At 42.8% G+C, this 24,219-nt stretch overlaps 1 protein-coding gene across 1 annotated transcript in view; it reads left to right on the top strand.

Moving 5' to 3' along the window:
• The window catches only part of LOC310856066 (RPA-related protein RADX), a gene marked incomplete at its 5' end in the record, with an annotated part of 64,043 nt that overhangs the window by 7,780 nt on the left and 32,044 nt on the right, over positions 1–24,219 (top strand). Inside the window, 4 exons of the mRNA XM_083761283.1 lie at positions 6,000–6,094; positions 7,113–7,238; positions 8,694–8,854; positions 10,823–10,976. Coding sequence (XP_083617409.1) covers positions 6,000–6,094; positions 7,113–7,238; positions 8,694–8,854; positions 10,823–10,976 — 536 coding nt within the window. The remainder of the gene's footprint in view (positions 1–5,999; positions 6,095–7,112; positions 7,239–8,693; positions 8,855–10,822; positions 10,977–24,219) is intronic.

Genomic DNA, 24,219 nt, shown 5'->3' with positions numbered 1-24,219 from the left:
AATGCCCTCCTCTCAGGCCTGCCTTATCGATTAGACTACTGTAATGCCCTCCTCTAAGGCCTGCCTTATCGATTAGACTACTGTAATGCCCTCCTCTAAGGCCTGCCTTATCGATTAGACTACTGTAATGCCCTCCTCTCAGGCCTGCCTTATCGATTAGACTACTGTAATGCCCTCCTCTAAGGCCTGCCTTATCGATTAGACTACTGTAATGCCCTCCTCTAAGGCCTGCCTTATCGATTAGACTACTGTAATGCCCTCCTCTCAGGCCTGCCTTATCGATTAGACTACTGTAATGCCCTCCTCTCCGGCCTGCCTTATCGATTAGACTACTGTAATGCCCTCCTCTAAGGCCTGCCTTATCGATTAGACTACTGTAATGCCCTCCTCTAAGGCCTGCCTTATCGATTAGACTACTGTAATGCCCTCCTCTAAGGCCTGCCTTATCGATTAGACTACTGTAATGCCCTCCTCTAAGGCCTGCCTTATCGATTAGACTACTGTAATGCCCTCCTCTAAGGCCTGCCTTATCGATTAGACTACTGTAATGCCCTCCTCTAAGGCCTGCCTTATCGATTAGACTACTGTAATGCCCTCCTCTAAGGCCTGCCTTATCGATTAGACTACTGTAATGCCCTCCTCTAAGGCCTGCCTTATCGATTAGACTACTGTAATGCCCTCCTCTCAGGCCTGCCTTATCGATTAGACTACTGTAATGCCCTCCTCTCCGGCCTGCCTTATCGATTAGACTACTGTAATGCCCTCCTCTAAGGCCTGCCTTATCGATTAGACTACTGTAATGCCCTCCTCTAAGGCCTGCCGTATCGATTAGACTACTGTAATGCCCTCCTCTAAGGCCTGCCTTATCGATTAGACTACTGTAATGCCCTCCTCTAAGGCCTGCCTTATCGATTAGACTACTGTAATGCCCTCCTCTAAGGCCTGCCTTATCGATTAGACTACTGTAATGCCCTCCTCTAAGGCCTGCCTTATCGATTAGACTACTGTAATGCCCTCCTCTAAGGCCTGCCTTATCGATTAGACTACTGTAATGCCCTCCTCTAAGGCCTGCCTTATCGATTAGACTACTGTAATGCCCTCCTCTAAGGCCTGCCTTATCGATTAGACTACTGTAATGCCCTCCTCTCAGGCCTGCCTTATCGATTAGACTACTGTAATGCCCTCCTCTCAGGCCTGCCTTATCGATTAGACTACTGTAATGCCCTCCTCTAAGGCCTGCCTTATCGATTAGACTACTGTAATGCCCTCCTCTCAGGCCTGCCTTATCGATTAGACTACTGTAATGCCCTCCTCTAAGGCCTGCCTTATCGATTAGACTACTGTAATGCCCTCCTCTCAGGCCTGCCTTATCGATTAGACTACTGTAATGCCCTCCTCTCAGGCCTGCCTTATCGATTAGACTACTGTAATGCCCTCTAAGGCCTGCCTTATCGATTAGACTACTGTAATGCCCTCCTCTAAGACCTGCCTTATCGATTAGACTACTGTAATGCCCTCCTCTAAGGCCTGCCTTATCGATTAGACTACTGTAATGCCCTCCTCTAAGGCCTGCCTTATCGATTAGACTACTGTAATGCCCTCCTCTCAGGCCTGCCTTATCGATTAGACTACTGTAATGCCCTCCTCTCAGGCCTGCCTTATCGATTAGACTACTGTAATGCCCTCCTCTCTAAGGCCTGCCTTATCGATTAGACTACTGTAATGCCCTCCTCTAAGGCCTGCCTTATCGATTAGACTACTGTAATGCCCTCCTCTAAGGCCTGCCTTATCGATTAGACTACTGTAATGCCCTCCTCTAAGGCCTGCCTTATCGATTAGACTACTGTAATGCCCTCCTCTAAGGCCTGCCTTATCGATTAGACTACTGTAATGCCCTCCTCTCAGGCCTGCCTTATCGATTAGACCAGTGTCTCTCAACCTTTTTTGTCCCGGGGCACACTTTTCATAGCCTAAAAATCTCGGGGCACACCTAGATATATGGTGTGTGTATATACTGTATATATGTACCGGTGTATGTATATATATATATATATATATATATATATGAACCCAATATACTTTTTAAAACACACATGACAGCACTCGTCAAATAACTTTAAAGAGAAAGAAAAGGACAGAGACAGTGCCTCAGTTTCACCAATTTATTTTTGAAAACTCATACAAAATGTAGCACACACATGTTCAATTTGTCAATGCAAAGTAATACTTCTAAATAAAAAAGGAGTTGTAAAAACAAGAACAAAAATCTTTTGCCACAATACAATGGTCTTAAACTTGAGCACTTTTGTACAAAGAAAATCGTAAAAAGTAATTGATAAAAAGAAAAGTAAATATCTTTGACAAGTTCTGTCTTAGTGTGAACCTTGAGCTTGTTTTCCTGAACAAAGAGTTTTTATCCTGGCTGAGACGCTGGACAAACAGACACGGAGCTCCTCATCAACTGCTCTCAGTCTCTCTCTGCGTTTGTTTTTTATGCAAGTCAGGCTTGAAAAGCTAAGCTCACACAGGTAGGTTGTGGAAAAGGGGAGCAGCACTGACATTGCGCTGGCTGTGATGGCTGGATATTCTTTGCCAACAGCCAACCAAAACCTGTCCAGACTTAGTTCTTTGAATTTATTTTTGTATTGATAGTTCCCCCGTATTTCCAATAACTGCTCTTGCTCCAGCATTGGGCTGTTCTCGTTTTCCGCGTCCAATGGGTCATGGACCCAGTCAAAGTCTTGGGTGGAAACTGGGGGGAAATAAATTGCAAATTTTTCCTCGAGAGTTTCCAGATGCTCAGAAATGACCCCACACAATTCACGATTGTTTTTGTATCCAGCGTTGCTGCAAGGAAACATTTCTAGCTTGCCCTTGCCTACAGCACGCCGCCACCAGGCGAGTTTGTCCCGAAATACTTTCAGTGTTGCCGTGCTTGTAAGAATGTTCTCATTTCGCCCTTGCATTTTCCTGTTCAGTTCATTCAGATGGATAAAGATATCCGCCATGTATGCTAGTCTTGCACACCAGTACTCATTTGCAAACAGTTCGGCATATTTGGATTCCTCTGCAGACAGAAAGCACTTTAATTCCTCCCTCAGTTCATATACACGCGACAAAACTTTTCCCCTGGAAAGCCATCGAACCTCGGTGTGCAAAAGCAGAGTTTGATGTTCCGCCTCCATTTCCTCGCACAGTGTGGCGAACAGCCTGCTTTTCAGTGGTCTTGCTTTAATATAGTTAACGACGCTTACTGCATTTTCCAACACAACTAACAGGTCTTTTGGTAAAGTCTTTGCAACCAGCGCCTCGCGGTGTAAAAAACAGTGTGTAGCCATGACGTCAGGATTAATCTCTTTCACTCGGCTAACAAATCCCTTGTATCGCCCGGTCATAGCTGCAGCTCCATCAGTGCACACACTGACACAGTCTTCCCAGTTTAAATTCCATTTCGCCAAATATTCAGATGTCACCCGGAAAACTTCCTCTCCTGTTGTATTTCCAGGTAGTTGTTTGCAAAACAGGTAATTCTCTCTGATGAAGTCACCATCCGCGTCACAATCAATGAATCTCACGTTTGCCAACAGCTGTGCGTGTCCACTTATATCTGTTGATTCATCCACTTGCAGTGCAAATTTACCACTCGTCATAATTTTGTGTATGACAGCACTCTCGATGTCTGCAGACATTTCTTCAATGCGTCGCCCAATTGTGCTATCTGAGAGCGGCACATTTGCTAATTCCTTTGCAGCATCTGGTGGCACCAAGCCCACACCCCCCGCGAGTTTGAATGATCTGGCTATTACTGTTTCTGCCAATGTATGTGGCATTTTTAACTGTGCCAACATCTCTGCGATTTGGTAGCTTAATTCCAGACCTTTTTCAGAAGTCTTAGTAGTACTGCGTATCAAGAGACTTGCCTGCTTCGTTGTGTCTTTCTCCTTTTTTTCTTTCAAGCTCACGAAAAATTGTTTGTCCTTCGTAGCGAGTTCATCATGATTGGTATCAAGGTGGCGCTTCAGTTTACTCTGAACCATGCCGCTGTTTGCAGGCTTGAATCCACAAACTATACACAGCGGAATCGGGTACGTTTTATCCCCAGTAAACGTGAAGCCAAACTTCATGTAATCATCGCGGTACAGTCTGGCCGGGGCTTTCTTTGTAGGCGTTGCGTTAGTAGCCGGCGTTGTTGCTTCTGTTGCTGTGCCGTCGTCAGGTGGAGGTGACTCGGCGGCGCGGTGTGTGCTGCTGTCGGGTTCTGGTGGTGTCTTTCTGGAGGTGGAGGGAGCGAAATGTAGCGTCTTCTGGATGCATCTCTTCTTTGCTGCTGGTGGTTCCATCTTGTAGTAGTGGCTGGACAATGTGAATGCCATGTCTATGCTGTGCCCATTTATACAGTAAAGTTGCCAGGCGATTAACATTTCTATGGCCGATGGTCGTTAAGAGTCTATTGTTCCGTCGTCATGTTGTTTTGGGCGTCTATTTAGACGTGTGACAACAACAACGACGCAACAATAGGACGCCTAGCTATCACTTTCGGGGGAGGGCTAAGGGAGGGCTAGTGTTACTTTCGGTCAAAATCTCGAGGCACACCTGGAGATTTCAAAGGCACACTAAAGTGCCGCGGTACATAGGTTGAGAAACACTGGATTAGACTACTGTAATGCCCTCCTCTAAGGCCTGCCTTATCGATTAGACTACTGTAATGCCCTCCTCTAAGGCCTGCCTTATCGATTAGACTACTGTAATGCCCTCCTCTAAGGCCTGCCTTATCGATTAGACTACTGTAATGCCCTCCTCTAAGGCCTGCCTTATCGATTAGACTACTGTAATGCCCTCCTCTAAGGCCTGCCTTATCGATTAGACTACTGTAATGCCCTCCTCTAAGGCCTGCCTTATCGATTAGACTACTGTAATGCCCTCCTCTAAGGCCTGCCTTATCGATTAGACTACTGTAATGCCCTCCTCTAAGGCCTGCCTTATCGATTAGACTACTGTAATGCCCTCCTCTAAGGCCTGCCTTATCGATTAGACTACTGTAATGCCCTCCTCTAAGGCCTGCCTTATCGATTAGACTACTGTAATGCCCTCCTCTAAGGCCTGCCTTATCGATTAGACTACTGTAATGCCCTCCTCTAAGGCCTGCCTTATCGATTAGACTACTGTAATGCCCTCCTCTAAGGCCTGCCTTATCGATTAGACTACTGTAATGCCCTCCTCTAAGGCCTGCCTTATCGATTAGACTACTGTAATGCCCTCCTCTAAGGCCTGCCTTATCGATTAGACTACTGTAATGCCCTCCTCTCCGGCCTGCCTTATCGATTAGACTACTGTAATGCCCTCCTCTCAGGCCTGCCAAAGAAGTCAACGGACAAACTCCAACTTGTTCAAAATGAGGCTGCTAGAGTACTATAAACTAGAACTAAAATGAGAGAACACATCACCCCAGTTCTATCATCACTGCATTGGCTCCCAGTGGTTTTTAGAATTGATTTTAAAATTATTTTACTTGTTTTTAAATCCCTAAATGGTCTCGCACCTCCGTACCTCCGTGACTGACTACCTAGATATGTCCCTCCAATGCTGGCCTGCATGAAGTGCCTAAAAGAATGTGCACAAAAAAAATATGGCGAGGCAGCTTTTTGCTTCTACGGCCCAACAGCCTGGAATAAACTTCCATTCGAGCTCAGACACGCACCCTCTGTAGACATTTTTAAATATCAACTCAAGACTCACCTCTTTCTTCACTCTTGCTTTTAGTTGAGTTTTAATATGCACGTTCCTACCCTGCCCTGACTGATTTGGTGTTTTAATTTGTTTTAATTTATTTTATGTTCTTATATTCAATTTTGTTCTTTGCCATTGTTCTATCATTTTAACTACTTGTGTTTTATTGTATTCTATTTTTGTGTCCTGCCCTGTGAAGCACTTTGAGCTGCATTTATGTATGAAAGGTGCTATACAAATAAAGTTTATTATTATTATTATTATTATTATAGTTACGTGATGGTTACCATGGAGATAGCAGACGGAGACACACACCTCACCCAGACGGACACACACTCCCTGCCCTGGTGCACGCACACACAACCTGGTGAGTCACACACACACACACACACACACACACACACACACACACACACACACACACACACACACACACACACACACACACACACACACACACACACACACACACACACACACACACACACACACACAGGTTGTTTTCTTACCTTATTATAGGCAAACTATTCCATTCCATGAGTTATTTCGCTCCGTTGCGTTGTTTATTAGCAATTTTAAAGGTTTTATGACATTAATTTTCATTTATTTTTCTTTTTTCTTTTAGGTTTTATGACCTCAATTACACCCAAAAAACCTGAACTTTGAACATTCAGTGGATTTTCTGTGGTCTGAAGTTTTCTTTGGGGTTTTTGGGGCCTTTTGAGCTACAATGAAAACAGGCAACACAGTGAAAACAGTGACATCTGCTGGCAAATCCCATTGACATATATGGGATTTGCAGGAACTTCCATCACAATCTGCCGGCAAATCAGAGCACCTGTTTGAGCCAGAAAACCCCCAGATCACAGAAAATCTACTGAATGTTAAAAGTTCATGTTTTTTGGGTGCAAGACCCCCCCCCCCCCCCCCCTACGGTGGGAACACCGTAGTACTGCTTCAGTCTATCTCCGACTAAAATAGTAACTTTATAAATCTATCTTAAAAGACAGATAAAACCGCATGAGTTTTACTGATGTCAGAATCAGCTTTTGTTGCATTGGTTTATGTGCTAAAAAGAGGTATTTTTAATTATTAAATTGCTTATAAACAACAAGTTTGCCCATAATAAGGTAAGAAAACAACCCAAACCTCCCAAAAAGTGGTCTTTCCCTTTAATTGACCGGTTGTTTCCATAGGTCCACTGATGCCCCTGACAGCCAATAGGAGCTCATATCTTAATTGACCGGTTGTTTCCATAGGTCCACTGATGCCCCTGACAGCCAATAGGAGCTCATATCTTAATTGACCGGTTGTTTCCATAGGTCCACTGATGCCCCTGACAGCCAATAGGAGCTCATATCTTAATTGACCGGTTGTTTCCATAGGTCCACTGATGCCCCTGACAGCCAATAGGAGCTCATATCTGCCCCTGTGGAACAACGTGGACTACAGTGGAGAGAGCTGGATACATGACACGCCCCCTGGTGGCGAGGAGGAGACACTGCAGGGAGGTAGGACACAATGTGACTAAAACTACAACCTTTCACATGACTACAATGTGACTAAAACTACAACCTTTCACATGACTACAATATGACTAAAACTACAACCTTTCACATGACTACAATATGACTAAAACTACAACCTTTCACATGACTAAAACTACAACCTTTCACATGACTACAATATGACTAAAACTACAACCTTTCACATGACTACAATATGACTAAAACTACAACCTTTCACATGACTAAAACTACAACCTTTCACATGACTACAATATGACTAAAACTACAACCTTTCACATGACTACAATATGACTAAAACTACAACCTTTCACATGACTAAAATGTGACTAAAATATGACTAAAACTACAACCTTTCACATGACTAAAATGTGACTAAAATATGACTAAAGCTACAACCTTTCACACGACTACAATATGACTAAAACTACAACCTTTCACACGACTAAAATGTGACTAAAATATGACTAAAACTACAACCTTTCACATGACTAAAATGTGACTAAAACTTCAACCTTTCACATGACTACAATATGACTAAAACTACAACCTTTCACATGACTAAAATGTGACTAAAACTACAACCTTTCACATGACTAAAATGTGACTACAATATGACTAAAACTACAACCTTTCACATGACTAAAATGTGACTAAAATAGGACTAAAACTACAACCTTTCACATGACTACAATATGACTAAAACTACAACCTTTCACATGACTAAAATGTGACTACAATATGACTAAAACTACAACCTTTCACATGACTAAAATGTGACTACAATATGACTAAAACTACAACCTTTCACATGACTAAAATGTGACTACAATATGACTAAAACTACAACCTTTCACATGACTAAAATGTGACTACAATATGACTGAAACTACAACCTTTCACATGACTACAATATGACTAAAACTTCAACCTTTCACACGACTAAAATGTGACTAAAACTACAACGTTTCACATGACTAAAACTACAACCTTTCACATGACTAAAATAGGACTAAAACTACAACCTTTCACATGACTAAAATGTGACTACAATATGACTAAAACTACAACCTTTCACATGACTAAAATGTGACTACAATATGACTAAAACTACAACCTTTCACATGACTAAAATGTGACTACAATATGACTTAAACTACAACCTTTCACATGACTAAAATATGACTAAAACTACAACCTTTCACATGACTAAAATGTGACTAAAATATGACTAAAACTACAACCTTTCAAACGACTAAAATGTGACTAAAATATGACTAAAACTACAACCAACCTTTTACATGACACTTTCGTGTTTGTGTGCCTGTGTGTGTGTGCGTGCGTGCGTGCGTGCGTGCGTGCGTGCGTGCGTGCGTGCGTGCGTGCGCGTGCGTGCGTGCGTGTGCGTGCGTGCGTGTGTGTGCGTGTGCGTGCGTGCAGTGTCTCCGGGGGTAACGGTTGCCGAGCTGCAGAGGTCATTCATTGGCCAGAGGGACTTCGCCCAGGGGACGGTCCAACGTCACATGGTCGTACGCATCATCAACAAGTCCCACCTGGTGCATTATGGGAAGGCGGAGCAGAACTGCGAATGCCCGTATAAGGTAACGTTAAAGTCATGTGATATCTGGCCATAGGTGGTCATTGTCGGGAGACGGGAGATAATTCACCTTCAGGGTGAATTATCTCCTGTACTATGTAAACTCTTAATTTCCATTTTCCAGCTATTCAGTTGGAAAAAAAATGTTTTTTTTTAAGTAATAATTTGGGGACCCCCCCCAAAAATAATTTGGCAACCCCACGAGGGGTCGCGACCCACGGGGTTTACATAACTGAGACCTTTTGTAAAGTAAACACTTCTGTAAAAATCACACCTGTGTGAACCGAGTGATGCAACTCCCCTCTCTCCCCCCCTCCTCTCTCCCTCTCTCCCTCTCTCTCTCTCTCTCTCTCTGCTTGTCACATTAGCTTTATTATGGATATCAATGAACCTAGACAGTCAGTAGTTGGATTTGCGTCCAGCAGGTGGCAGCCATGTCACATACTTCTCTCTTTCCAATTTCACGCATGCGCACACCACTCGTGCTCATGACGACAACGACGACGGATACCCACGGACATTCCTGATTGTAGGAGTGGTTGCACCACTCAAAAATCACAGTAGACATTGTAAAACAGTAGTGTCTGCGGTGTTGCTTTTCAATACTGTACACTGTGTAAATGTATAGAGGTATCTAAAGAGCACAAAGTACCGTCTCCTGTCTGGCAGCCAAATCTCGCGATACCCCCGGAAACAGAAACGATATACCTGCTGCTGTCTAGACCAGTGATGTAAATAGGTTTTTCGATGTAATGAGTCCCGGGATGCAGGGATGGTCTTTTAGAAATGAGTCCCAGGATGCAGGGATGGTCTTTTAGAGATGAGTCCCAGGATGCAGGGATGGTCTTTTAGAAATGAGTCCCAGGATGCAGGGATGGTCTTTTAGAAATGAGTCCCAGGATGCAGGGATGGTCTTTTAGAAATGAGTCCCAGGATGCAGGGATGGTCTTTTAGAAATGAGTCCCAGGATGCAGGGAGTCATATTTTGCCATTTTTACAAATTGCAGCATTTAACTCCCATTTCATTTTGTGGTTATATTCATGTAGAAAACAGAAGAAGAAATGATTATTATAACTAAAGCTAGCATAATAAAATAGAATAAAAAACAGTACAGTAGACTAGTACAGTAGTGCATCCCGTTAATGCAGAGGTCGTTGTTTTATTGCGTCCCTTAAATATAAACTGCGTTCTGGGATGCAAAATGCTCCCTATTTTATTCTCTGTTAGAGGCTCAATAAAAAGTTGTACAGTGCACTCTGTGCACATCGAAGCGCAAGTGATTATAAATAAAACAATCTGTTGATATGTCTTCTTTTATATTCCTGAAACGACTGTATGTCAAAGGTCTCAATGGTTCATGAATTGTGTTAGTTATGAGCTGGTCCAGCTAACTCCATTCACTGACATGTATTCATTAGTGTGTGTTATGAGTTGTTCCAGCTAACTCCATTCACTGACATGTATTCATTAGTGCGTGTTATGAGCTGTTCCAGCTAACTCCATTCACTCACTGACATGTATTCATTAGTGTGTGTTATGAGCTGTTCCAGCTAACTCCATTCACTGACATGTAAGGAAAGGAAAGGAAAGGTACTACAGTATGATTACCCAGGGTAACTGGACTAAGCATCAGATACTTGTTTACAGCCAGGCCCTGCTCATAGAACAGTTCATGGTAGAGGTTCAATGCCTTGTCCAAGGGCACTTCAGCGGTGGTAATTTTAACGTGTCGGACCGCTGATTCGAACTGGCGACCTTCCGGTATCAAGACCGCTCCGCAATCCGTTCGGTCACCGCTGCCCCTAATTGTATTCCTTAGTGTGTGTTATGAGCTGGTCCAGCCGGCTCCATTCACTGACATGTATTCGTGTGTGTGTGTGTGTGTGTGTGTGTGTGTGTGTGTGTGTGTGCGCGTGTGTGCGTGTGTGCGTGTGCGCGCGTGCGTGTGTGTGTGTGTGTGTGTGCGTGCAGGGTGTCTTGGAGGTGTGCGACCGCACGGCCCGTGTGTGCGTGGTCTTGTGGAACAGCGTGTGCACGCGGTGGTTCTCCTCCGTCCGGCCCGGCATGATGCTGAGACTCAGCCATTACAGGGTTAAACCCTGCTACGCGCAGCCTGAGCACATAGGTAATGCACACACACACACACACACACACACACACACACACACACACACGTGCACAGGCACGCACAGGGCCTCATTTATCAATGGAGTGTATATTCTGCATTAACACACTCGGTGCCGGAAGTTCTTCAAAATAGGAGCTCTGGGTGGCCGGGGTTGTCTCAGCGCTTTTACTCTGAAAGCCATGACCCGGAAACAAGCACTTTTGACCGGTTGCAGAACAATTTACAATTTACAATTTAGGCATTTAGCAGACGCTCTTAATCCAGAGCGACTTACAATAAGCAAGAACAAAAGCATGGGAATACGTCACAAAAGCATTTATCATAAAACATGCATAAGCTAAGAAAGTAACAGTGGAATATCTAAATTATGAGACTATACATATAAACTATATACTACTATGCTATACATATGTACTATGGCGTGCTATGACTATATACAATGCAATTATAGTGCCGTCTACATAACATGCTATAAGTCTGTATCAAATGCTATCTAAGTCTACAGAAATGCTATCTAAGGGGGTGGGGTAAGTGCTATGGGCCATGATGGTGTCTGAAAAGGTGGGTTTTCAGACTACGGCGGAAGATTGGGAGTGATGCTGCAGTTCTGACTGCAATGGGAAGTGCATTCCACAGTTTTGGAGCCAGAAGGCTACACGCAGGCTGAGCACATAGGTAATGAGACTCAGCCATTACAGGGTTAAACCCTGCTACGCGCAGCCTGAGCACATAGGTAATGCACACACACACACACACACACACACACACACACACACACACACACACACACACACACACACACACACACACACACACACACACACACACACACATGCACACGCACAGGCACGCACAGGGCCTCATTTATCAATGGAGTGTATATTCTGCATTAACACACTCGGTGCCGGAAGTGCTTCAAAATAGGAGCTCTGGGTGGCCGGGGTTGTCTCAGCGCTTTTACTCTGAAAGCCATGACCCGGAAACAAGCACTTTTGACCGGTTGCAGAACAATTTACAATTTACAATTTAGGCCTTTAGCAGACGCTCTTAATCCAGAGCGACTTACAATAAGCAAGAACAAAAGCATGGGAATACATCACATAAAAGCATTTATCATGAAACATGCGTAAGCTAAGAAAGTAACAGTGGAATATCTATATTATGAGACCACACATATAAACTATACATATATACTACTATGCTATACATATGTACTATGACGTGCTATGACTACATACAATGCAATTATAGTGCAGTCTACATAACATGCTATAAGTCTGTATCAAATGCTATCTAAGTCTACAGAAATGTTATCTAAGGGGGTGGGGTAAGTGCTATGGGCCATGATGGAGTCTGAAGAGGTGGGTTTTCAGGCTACGGCGGAAGATTGGGAGTGATGCTGCAGTTCTGACTGCAATGGGAAGTGCATTCCACAGTTTTGGAGCCAGAAGGCTACACGCAGGCTGAGCACATATAATGCACGCACACACACACACACACACACACACACACACACACACACACACACACACACACACACACACACACACACACACACACACACACACGTGCACACGCACAGGCACGCACAGGGCCTCATTTATCAATGGAGTATATTCTGCATTAACACACTCGGTGCCGGAAGTGCTTCAAAATAGGAGCTCTGGGTGGCCGGGGTTGTCTCAGCGCTTTTACTCTGAAAGCCATGACCCGGAAACAAGCACTTTTGACCGGTTGCAGAAGATGAATAAGGAGGCCAGGCATGTCCTTATTATCATTATCATTTTATTAAAAACTAAAGTAGTGGTAGCATGCCTGTATAAGAGCAGGTACATTATTTGAATGAGTTGTATATAATGGATTATGGAGAGACAACATCTTATCTTATCTTCAATTAGCTCCGTTCTTTAATAGTGAGAGTAAAATGTTCAGAGGTCAACATGTGACCACAGAATACACTGAACCCTGACCTGTGTGTATTGATCTGAAGTACACAATTATACTGTTTAAAAACCATGTACTGTTATTGTACTGTTCTCTATACCAGTGTTTCTCAACCTTTTTTGTCCCGAGGCACACTTTTCATAGCCTAAAAATCTCGGGCACACCTAGATATACGGTGTGTGTGTGTACAGGGCTCCAGACTAATTTTTTCACAGGTAGCACTGGTGCCACCTACCTTTTCATTAGGTAGCACCACCAGAAATTAGGTAGCACCATATTCTTCTTTGTATAGCGTGGTATTATTAATACATGACCTTATCATGATGATAGTTAATTTCCATACCATAGTTTTTGAAGCATAAACGCCTTAAATTAAGCACCTATGGAATATTAATATTTTCTCTCCCTCTCTCTCACACACACACACACACACACACACACACACACAACATATAGAGCTCAACTCAGTGAATGAAACCTGCATGATGCCCTGCTCCACATTGATCTCATGCATAATGCACCTACTTCAAGTGTTTTTATAAGATACCTGGGCTGGGCATGTTGGCATTAAATAAACATTAGATTCTATATGAAATTATAATTAATAACCTATAGTGCTATTTTACATACCATTATTATCATTTGGCTATAGGCTATCTATGAAACAGAGACACACAACTTACCTTCTGCATGGGCATGTTCAACCTCAACATGGCCAACAAGGATATTACATGGGCATAGATTATCTGATTTATCTCACACTCTTTGGTGGAGTTATCAGTGGAACCGTCTAGCATGAACGAGAGGTAGGGGGTGATTTTGTCAGCGGGTTTCCCCCTTAGTGTGTCTGCTATCACGCCCACAAACTGTATGTAGGGTTCACGTTCAGTCCGTTCTTCTTCATCAGGACCATCTGTGTTTTGTATTTGGTGAACGGGAGTTCCTCTTTCGCGATGTTGTACGCAGTGTTAAACTTGATCATCATTTCAGCATTCTCAGATGAGCGATTGCTCTCCTCTACACGACTAAATGAGGAGGGTAGAGGCTGGGCGCTTCTGGTGATACAGCGATCCCTGCACGTCTTGTGCTTTGTTTAGGCTATCGTTGTGCAATTTTAATGACTGAACCTTAAACTGTTTCGAACCATTAACAAGTTGTGTTCTGCTGCCTGCAACGGACGGGCCACATTGCTTGCAATAAACACACACCTCGTATCGCAACCACGGGAACTGTGCCAGCCATTGTTGCTGAAAGGAGTACTTTCTTTATTGCCCCCCCCCCCCCCCCCCACCAGTCTCTTTGGCCAACCTGTCGCTGTCCTCTTCACTCTCAGAATATGAGGTTATCGCCGGTTCCACAACAACTTCCTCTCCACCTCTCCAATTATTGAGCGTTTCATGTCTGCATCTGTGTATGTTTTCTTTTTCGGCCGCTTGTGGCTGTAACTGACGCACATGCGCAGGCACGTGACGTCACTCACATGCATGCATGCGAGCGAGCTACTATCTAGGCACTCAGCAGGCAGGCAGAGAGAGAGAGAGAAAGATTGAGCCAAAAGAAAGTAATACTTTATTATCGCACTACTAACATAGCCGCCCGGCGCCCGTGCCTCAGTGTTGAGACGGAGTAAAAAATAAAAAATAAACGGATCGTTTTTTTTTTTTCTCCTCCGCACATTTCCAAGTATCACCGGTGCGACCTAATTAAATTTTAAGTATCACCATAATAAAATTAGGTCGCATATGCGACCTAATAGGTCGCACGCTGGAGCCCTGTGTGTGTATATACTGTATATATATATATATATATATATGAACCCAATATACTTTTAAAAACACACATGACAGCACTCGTCAAATAACTTTAAAGAGAAAGAAAAGGACAGAGACAGTGCCTCAGTTTCACCAATTTATTTTTGAAAACTCATACAAAATGTATCACACACATGTTCAATGTGTCAATGCAAAGTAATACTTCTAAATAAAAAAAAGGAGTTGTAAAAACAAGGACAAAAATCTTTTGCCACAATACAATGGTCTTAAACTTGAGCACTTTTGTACAAAGAAAATCGTAAAAAAATAATTGATAAAAAGAAAAGTAAATATGTTTGACAAGTTCTGTCTTAGTGTGAACCTTGAGCTTGTTTTCCCGAACAAAGAGTTTTTATCCTGGCTGGGACGCTGGACAAACAGACACGGAGCTCCTCATCAACTGCTCTCAGTCTCTCTCTCTCCGAGTTTGTTTTTTTATGCAAGTCAGGCTTGAAAAGCTAAGCTCACACAGGTAGGTTGTGGAAAAGGGGAGCAGCACTGCCATTGCGCTGGCTGTGATGGCTGGATATTCTTTGCCAACAAGTCTTAGTGGTACTGCGTATCAAGAGACTTGCCTGCTTCGTTGTGTCTTTCTCCTTTTTTTCTTTCAAACTCACGAAAAAGTGTTTGTCCTTTTGTAGCGAGTTCATCATGATTGGTATCAAGGTGACGCTTCAGTTTACTCGGAACCATGCCGCTGTTTGCAAGCTTGAATCCACAACCGATGCACAGCGGAAATCGGGTACGTTGTATAACCCAGTAAACGTGAAGCCAAACTTCATGTAGTCATCACGGTACAGTCTGGCAGGGGCTTTCATTGTAGGCGTTGCGTTGGTAGTAGTCGCCGTTCCCCCCGGCGGCGAGGGAGCGCTTGCTGTGCCGTCATCAGATGCAGTGACACGGCGGCGCTGTCTGTGCTGTCGGGTTCTGGTGACACGGCGGCGCTGTCTGTGCTGTCGGGTTCTGGTGGTGTCTTTCTGGAGGGAACGCAAATTAACATTTCTATGGCCGATGGTCGTTAGAGTCTATTGTTCCGTCGTCATGTTGTTATCGCCGCTTTCGGGGGCAGGGCTAGTGTTACTTTCGGTCAAAATCTCGCGGCACACCTGGACAGATGAAACGGCACAGTAAAGTGCCGCGGTACATAGGTTGAGAAACACTGCTGTACTGTACTGTACTGTACTGTACTGTTCTCTATACAGTACTCTATATAGTACTGTTTGATATTGTATCATAATCATAAAACATGCAGGGTCAGACATATAAGCAGAAATACATAATGTAGATAGATTGATGCAATGGGGGGGGGGGACATCAAAATGACAATGACAGAAAAACTGGTCTCTAACAGAAACTCAAACACAGGTTTCTGTTCTAATCATTCCTCAGATAACGCTTGACCCAGTCACTGAGAAACACCTAACCTCACATCACCAGGCTTTCCACCGCCTCGGAGGAAAGCCTGGTCTGTTTCAAAAGTCTGTACGATCCGGGCTGGGGCCGGATGATGTGGTTACGTCATGTTGTAGTATTGTTTTGTAGTCATCAGGATGATATCGTTACGTCATGTTGTAGTATTGTTTTGTAGTCATCAGGATGATATCGTTACGTCATGTTGTAGTCATTGTTTTGTAGTCATCAGGATGATATCGTTACGTCATGTTGTAGTATTGTTTTGTAGTCATCAGGATGATATCGTTACGTCATGTTGTAGTATTGTTTTGTAGTCATCAGGATGATATCGTTACGTCATGTTGTAGTCATTGTTTTGTAGTCATCAGGATGATATCGTTACGTCATGTTGTAGTATTGTTTTGTAGTCATCAGGATGATATCGTTACGTCATGTTGTAGTCATTGTTTTGTAGTCATCAGGATGATATCGTTACGTCATGTTGTAGTCATTGTTTTGTAGTCATCAGGATGATATCGTTACGTCATGTTGTGGTATTGTTTTGTAGTCATCAGGATGATATCGTTACGTCATGTTGTAGTCATTGTTTTGTAGTCATCAGGATGATATCGTTACGTCATGTTGTAGTATTGTTTTGTAGTCATCAGGATGATATCGTTACGTCATGTTGTAGTATTGTTTTGTAGTCATCAGGATGATATCGTTACGTCATGTTGTAGTCATTGTTTTGTAGTCATCAGGATGATATCGTTACGTCATGTTGTAGTATTGTTTTGTAGTCATCAGGATGATATCGTTACGTCATGTTGTAGTATTGTTTTGTAGTCATCAGGATGATATCGTTACGTCATGTTGTAGTCATTGTTTTGTAGTCATCAGGATGATATCGTTATGTCATGTTGTAGTATTGTTTTGTAGTCATCAGGATGATATCGTTACGTCATGTTGTAGTATTGTTTTGTAGTCATCAGGATGATATCGTTACGTCATGTTGTAGTCATTGTTTTGTAGTCATCAGGATGATATTGTTACGTCATGTTGTAGTATTGTTTTGTAGTCATCAGGATGATATCGTTACGTCATGTTGTAGTCATTGTTTTGTAGTCATCAGGATGATATCGTTACGTCATGTTGTAGTCATTGTTTTGTAGTCATCAGGATGATATCGTTACGTCATGTTGTAGTATTGTTTTGTAGTCATCAGGATGATATCGTTACGTCATGTTGTAGTCATTGTTTTGTAGTCATCAGGATGATATCGTTACGTCATGTTGTAGTATTGTTTTGTAGTCATCAGGATGATATCGTTACGTCATGTTGTAGTCATTGTTTTGTAGTCATCAGGATGATATCGTTACGTCATGTTGTAGTCATTGTTTTGTAGTCATCAGGATGATATCGTTACGTCATGTTGTAGTCATTGTTTTGTAGTCATCAGGATGATATCGTTACGTCATGTTGTAGTATTGTTTTGTAGTCATCAGGATGATATCGTTACGTCATGTTGTAGTCATTGTTTTGTAGTCATCAGGATGATATCGTTACGTCATGTTGTAGTCATTGTTTTGTAGTCATCAGGATGATATCGTTACGTCATGTTGTAGTCATTGTTTTGTAGTCATCAGGATGATATCGTTACGTCATGTTGTAGTCATTGTTTTGTAGTCATCAGGATGATATCGTTACGTCATGTTGTAGTATTGTTTTGTAGTCATCAGGATGATATCGTTACGTCATGTTGTAGTCATTGTTTTGTAGTCATCAGGATGATATCGTTACGTCATGTTGTAGTATTGTTTTGTAGTCATCAGGATGATATCGTTACGTCATGTTGTAGTCATTGTTTTGTAGTCATCAGGATGATATCGTTACGTCATGTTGTAGTCATTGTTTTGTAGTCATCAGGATGATATCGTTACGTCATGTTGTAGTCATTGTTTTGTAGTCATCAGGATGATATCGTTACGTCATGTTGTAGTATTGTTTTGTAGTCATCAGGATGATATCGTTACGTCATGTTGTAGTCATTGTTTTGTAGTCATCAGGATGATATCGTTACGTCATGTTGTAGTCATTGTTTTGTAGTCATCAGGATGATATCGTTACGTCATGTTGTAGTATTGTTTTGTAGTCATCAGGATGATATCATTACGTCATGTTGTAGTCATTGTTTTGTAGTCATCAGGATGATATCGTTACGTCATGTTGTAGTATTGTTTTGTAGTCATCAGGATGATATCGTTACGTCATGTTGTAGTCATTGTTTTGTAGTCATCAGGATGATATCGTTACGTCATGTTGTAGTATTGTTTTGTAGTCATCAGGATGATATCGTTACGTCATGTTGTAGTATTGTTTTGTAGTCATCAGGATGATATCGTTACGTCATGTTGTAGTATTGTTTTGTAGTCATCAGGATGATATCGTTACGTCATGTTGTAGTCATTGTTTTGTAGTCATCAGGATGATATCGTTACGTCATGTTGTAGTATTGTTTTGTAGTCATCAGGATGATGTGGTTACGTCATGTTGTAGTATTGTTTTGTAGTCATCAGGATGATATATGGTTACGTCATGTTGTAGTATTGTTTTGTAGTCATCAGGATGATATCGTTACGTCATGTTGTAGTATTGTTTTGTAGTCGCCAGACAGGATGGCGAACAGGCGGTGGCAACTTCCTTTTCCCTTTATTGAGAGGGGAAAGGAAGTTGTCGCCGCCTGTTCTTCCTGTTTGTTGTAGGCAAACCATTGCCTACAACATGACGTAACCACATCATCCGGCTCCAGCCCGGATCATATTATACCGAAATGAAATGGTGCCCAGGCTAAGAAACACCACTCAAAATGGATGATCATAACGCATGTTTAACGTGGATGTTGTTCATGTTCATTAATTAAGTATGCCTGGATGGCCTGGTGGGTGGTGATGGGTGGTGAGCCACCTGAACTGAAGCCACAGTTCACCCACAGCTGTAGTTGTATGATAAAGGGGGAGGGGTTAGGGGAGGGGCTGATAGTGTGATGTCACTATATTACTGTTTATTTCATTGGCCCGTTTGACTGTCAAGGGTTCAGCCTCCAGGAAGAAACCTTAAAATACAAAGTTAATACACCATTGCACATAAAAACAACTCCAGGGTGTCTAATGAAGTACTGTCACCTCATAGACACATACGTCATGTTGTAGTATTGTTTTGTAGTCATCAGGATGATATCGTTACGTCATGTTGTAGTATTGTTTTGTAGTCATCAGGATGATATCGTTACGTCATGTTGTAGTATTGTTTTGTAGTCATCAGGATGATATCGTTACGTCATGTTGTAGTCATTGTTTTGTAGTCATCAGGATGATATCGTTACGTCATGTTGTAGTATTGTTTTGTAGTCATCAGGATGATGTGGTTACGTCATGTTGTAGTATTGTTTTGTAGTCATCAGGATGATATATGGTTACGTCATGTTGTAGTATTGTTTTGTAGTCATCAGGATGATATCGTTACGTCATGTTGTAGTATTGTTTTGTAGTCGCCAGACAGGATGGCGAACAGGCGGCGGCAACTTCCTTTTCCCTTTATTGAGAGGGGAAAGGAAGTTGTCGCCGCCTGTTCTTCCTGTTTGTTGTAGGCAAACCATTGCCTACAACATGACGTAACCACATCATCCGGCTCCAGCCCGGATCATATTATACCGAAATGAAATGGTGCCCAGGCTAAGAAACACCACTCAAAATGGATGATCATAACGCATGTTTAACGTGGATGTTGTTCATGTTCATTAATTAAGTATGCCTGGATGGCCTGGTGGGTGGTGATGGGTGGTGAGCCACCTGAACTGAAGCCACAGTTCACCCACAGCTGTAGTTGTATGATAAAGGGGGAGGGGTTAGGGGAGGGGCTGATAGTGTGATGTCACTATATTACTGTTTATTTCATTGGCCCGTTTGACTGTCAAGGGTTCAGCCTCCAGGAAGAAACCTTAAAATACAAAGTTAATACACCATTGCACATAAAAACAACTCCAGGGTGTCTAATGAAGTACTGTCACCTCATAGACACATACAGTAGACTCCAGGGTGTCTAATGAAGTACTGTCACCTCATAGACACATACAGTAGACTCCAGGGTGTCTAATGAAGTACTGTCACCTCATAGACACATACAGTAGACCCCAGGGTGTCTAATGAAGTACTGTCACCTCATAGACACATACAGTAGACTCCAGGGTGTCTAATGAAGTACTGTCACCTCATACACACATGAAATACTGGAAAAATACAAATAATAATGGCACATCTTTAAGCTCTTGTCATACTGTTCACATATGTGTGCTTGAAGTAGTAAAACTCTTGTCACACTGACCACAGTGTACTGTACAACCATGTGAACTTCTACATTATTTGAACGAAAGCATTTCCACACACATCACAATGAAAGTTTCTCTCAGGGGTGAATTATCTAGTGGCATTTAAGGCGGGACATTTCAGAGACACTGATCACATCCATGGGGTTTCTCTCTACTGTGATTTATTTATGATTTATCTGGTGGCGTTTGAGGCTGGACAAATGAGAGAAGTGTTTTCCACACTGATCACATCCATAGGGTTTCTCTCCAGTGTGAATTTTCTGGTGGTTTTTAAGGCTGGACATTAGAGAGAAGCGTTTTCCACACTGATCACATCCATAGGGTTTCTCTCCAGTGTGAATTCTCTGGTGGTTTTTAAGGCTGGACATTTCAGAGAAGTGTTGTCCACACTGATCACATCCATAGGGTTTCTCTCCAGTGTGAATACGCTGGTGTGTTTTAAGGTGGGACATTTCAGAGAAGCGTTTTCCGCACTGATCACATCCATAGGGTTTCTCTCCAGTGTGGATTCTATGGTGGTTTTTAAGGCTGGACATTAGAGAGAAGCGTTTTCCACACTGATCACATCCATAGGGTTTCTCTCCAGTGTGAATTCGCTGGTGTGTTTTAAGGGTGAGCTTATGAGAGAAGTGTTGTCCACACTGATCACATCCATAGGGTTTCTCTCCAGTGTGAATTCTCTGGTGTGTTTTAAGGTGGGACATTACAGAGAAGTGTTGTCCACACTGATCACATCCATAGGGTTTCTCTCCAGTGTGAATTCTCTGGTGGTTTTTAAGGGTGGACATTTCAGAGAAGTGTTGTCCACACTGATCACATCCATAGGGTTTCTCTCCAGTGTGAATACGCTGGTGTGTTTTAAGGTGGGCCTTTAGAGAGAATTGTCGTCCACACTGATCACATCCATAGGGTTTCTCTCCAGTGTGAATTCGCTGGTGTGTTTTAAGGTGATACAACTGAGAGAAGTGTTGTCCACAATGATCACATCCATAGGGTTTCTCTCCAGTGTGAATTCTCTGGTGTGTTTTAAGGTGGGACATTTCAGAGAAGCGTTTTCCGCACTGATCACATCCATAGGGTTTCTCTCCAGTGTGAATTCTCTGGTGTTTTTTAAGGTTGGCCTTTAGAGAGAAGCGTTTTCCACACTGATCACATCTATAGGGTTTCTCTCCAGTGTGCATTCTCTGGTGTTTTTTAAGGTTGGACATTTGAGAGAAGCATTGTCCACACTGATCACATCCATAGGGTTTCTCTCCAGTGTGAATTCTCTGGTGTGTTTTAAGGTTGGACATTTCAGAGAAGCATTGTCCACACTGATCACATCCATAGGGTTTCTCTCCAGTGTGAATTCTCTGGTGTTTTTTAAGGCTGGACATTACAGAGAAGTGTTGTCCACACTGATCACATCCATAGGGTTTCTCTCCAGTATGGATTTCCTGGTGCTGTTTAAGGTTGGACAATTGAGAGAAGCGTTGTCCACACTGATCACATCCATAGGGTTTCTCTCCAGTGTGAATTCTCTTGTGGCTTTTAAGGCTGGCCAAACAAGAGAAGTGTTGTCCACACTGATCACATCCATAGGGTTTCTCTCCAGTGTGAATTCTCTGGTGTGTTTTAAGGGTGAGCTTATGAGAGAAGTGTTGTCCACACTGATCACATCCATAGGGTTTCTCTCCAGTGTGAATTCTCTTGTGGCTTTTAAGGCTGGCCAAACAAGAGAAGTGTTGTCCACACTGATCACATCCATAGGGTTTCTCTCCAGTGTGAATGCGCTGGTGGATTTCAAGGCTGGCCATTCTAGAGAAGCATTGTCCACACTGATCACATCCATAGGGTTTCTCTCCAGTGTGAATTCTCTGGTGTTTTTTAAGGTAGGACAATTGAGAGAAGTGTTGTCCACACTGATCACATCCATAGGGTTTCTCACCAGTGTGGATTCTCTGGTGTTTTTTAAGGTAGGACAATTGAGAGAAGTGTTGTCCACACTGATCACATCCATAGGGTTTCTCTCCAGTGTGAATGCGCTGGTGTATTTTAAGTTTGGAGATGTAAGTGAAGTGTTTTCCACACTGATCACAGGAGTGGAGTTGTTTCTTTGCCAAGCTTCTGTGTTCGTTCACCTCTGGTAGGTCAGGGCAGTCAGACTGCTGATGTGACTCTGGAATGGAAACAAATACAAAGGAAAGATTGTTGGTAGGCAGACAGACTTTAGAGAAGTAGAAGCACTTTGTGGATGTTCGACAAATCTCTGTCATGTAGCTAACTAACAGTGGCCTTAACAACTGTAGCAGGTACTTTCACCTGTTGCAGGAATTAAATAGATAAAGTGCCCCTCGGGGCAGGTTGTGGCCTCCTGGTGGCGCTATAATAGGCCAATGGGAAACGGGTGCCATTTCTTCTTATGCCTTGGATGGCAATTGGATGATTTCAGGCATTTTGTTCCAAAAATGTGTTTTTGCAAAATTCCACCTGTTGGTGGCGCTATAACAGGCCAATGTGAAAAGGGTGGGATAAATTCCTCGGCCTATAGTAGGAAAGTCTGTGAAAGATTTCTCGTGAATTGCACGCTGCGTTCATGATTTCAGGCTTTTTGTTCAAAACGGGCCAATCCTGCAAACTTTGAAAGCCAATGTTAGCCAATTAGGATGGAATATGAAATATGGGACAGATCCATCTTGAACACATGACTATAGAGATAGTGTGTAACGATTTGCGTTACACATTTTTTTGCGTTATATTTTTGGACAGATTCTGGATGAGTAATATTAAAAAAAATGTTTTTCAAAAGTCGGCCTCCTGGTGGCGCTATAGCAGGCCGTTGTGGAAAAGTTGGGGTAGAGGTTCATCGTTGGCACCGTTGTGTGTGTGCAAGATTTGGCATCGACAAGGGTTAACGGTGCCGGAGATTAGCTGGTAACAGATTGACGGACACACACACGGACGTAGTGCAAAACATACTCTGTCCCCATGCCTTCGGCCTGGTGGAGACAATTAGAAGTCCAGGCATGGCCTTATAGAGCGTCGCAGTCCCTTTCTTAAATTATTAATTTAAAGACCTTTTAAGCGTTGTACGAAGCCAACTCTTGTCGTGACAAATCATACACAATACACACACAATATTTTGGACCAAACAAAGAATTAGAAAGTAGAAAAAAACGGCAGGTTACAACACTTTTTTTGTTGTTTTTCTTCTTTGTAATTATTTGTTTGGTCCAAAATATTGTGTGTGTTGTCATGATTTGTCACGACAAGAGTTGGCTTCGTACGACGCTTTAAAGGTCTTTAAATTAATAATTTAAGAAATGCCTATGGTCAAAATGCATTGGGATTCATTTCCTGGGCCACTCGTTGTTCTGAAAGGCGGGGGGACTGCGACACTCTCCATTGCCTCCACCAGGACGAAGGCATGGGGAGAGAGTATGTTTTGCATCATGCGTGCGTCCGTCCGTCCGTCCGTCCGTTACCGGCTAATCTCCGGCACCGTTCCATGCCACACTTTGCACACACACTCCCTGGATGCCAACGATGAACCTCTGCCCCAAATATTCCTCAACGGCCTGTTATAGCGCCACCATGAGGCCGATTTAGGCAAAGCACATTTCTGTAGATAACTCGTACACATTTTATCCATACATCACACACTATCTCCATAGTCATGTGATCAACACGGATCTGAACCATTTCCCATCTTCCATCCTGATTGGCTAAG

Source organism: Protomyctophum parallelum (assembly GCF_964188405.1).
Source record: "Protomyctophum parallelum genome assembly, chromosome: 3".
NCBI classification, from domain to species: Eukaryota; Metazoa; Chordata; class Actinopteri; order Myctophiformes; family Myctophidae; genus Protomyctophum; species Protomyctophum parallelum.
Note: the sequence above shows the minus strand (reverse complement) of the source record. Positions and strands in the feature narration are given on the sequence as shown.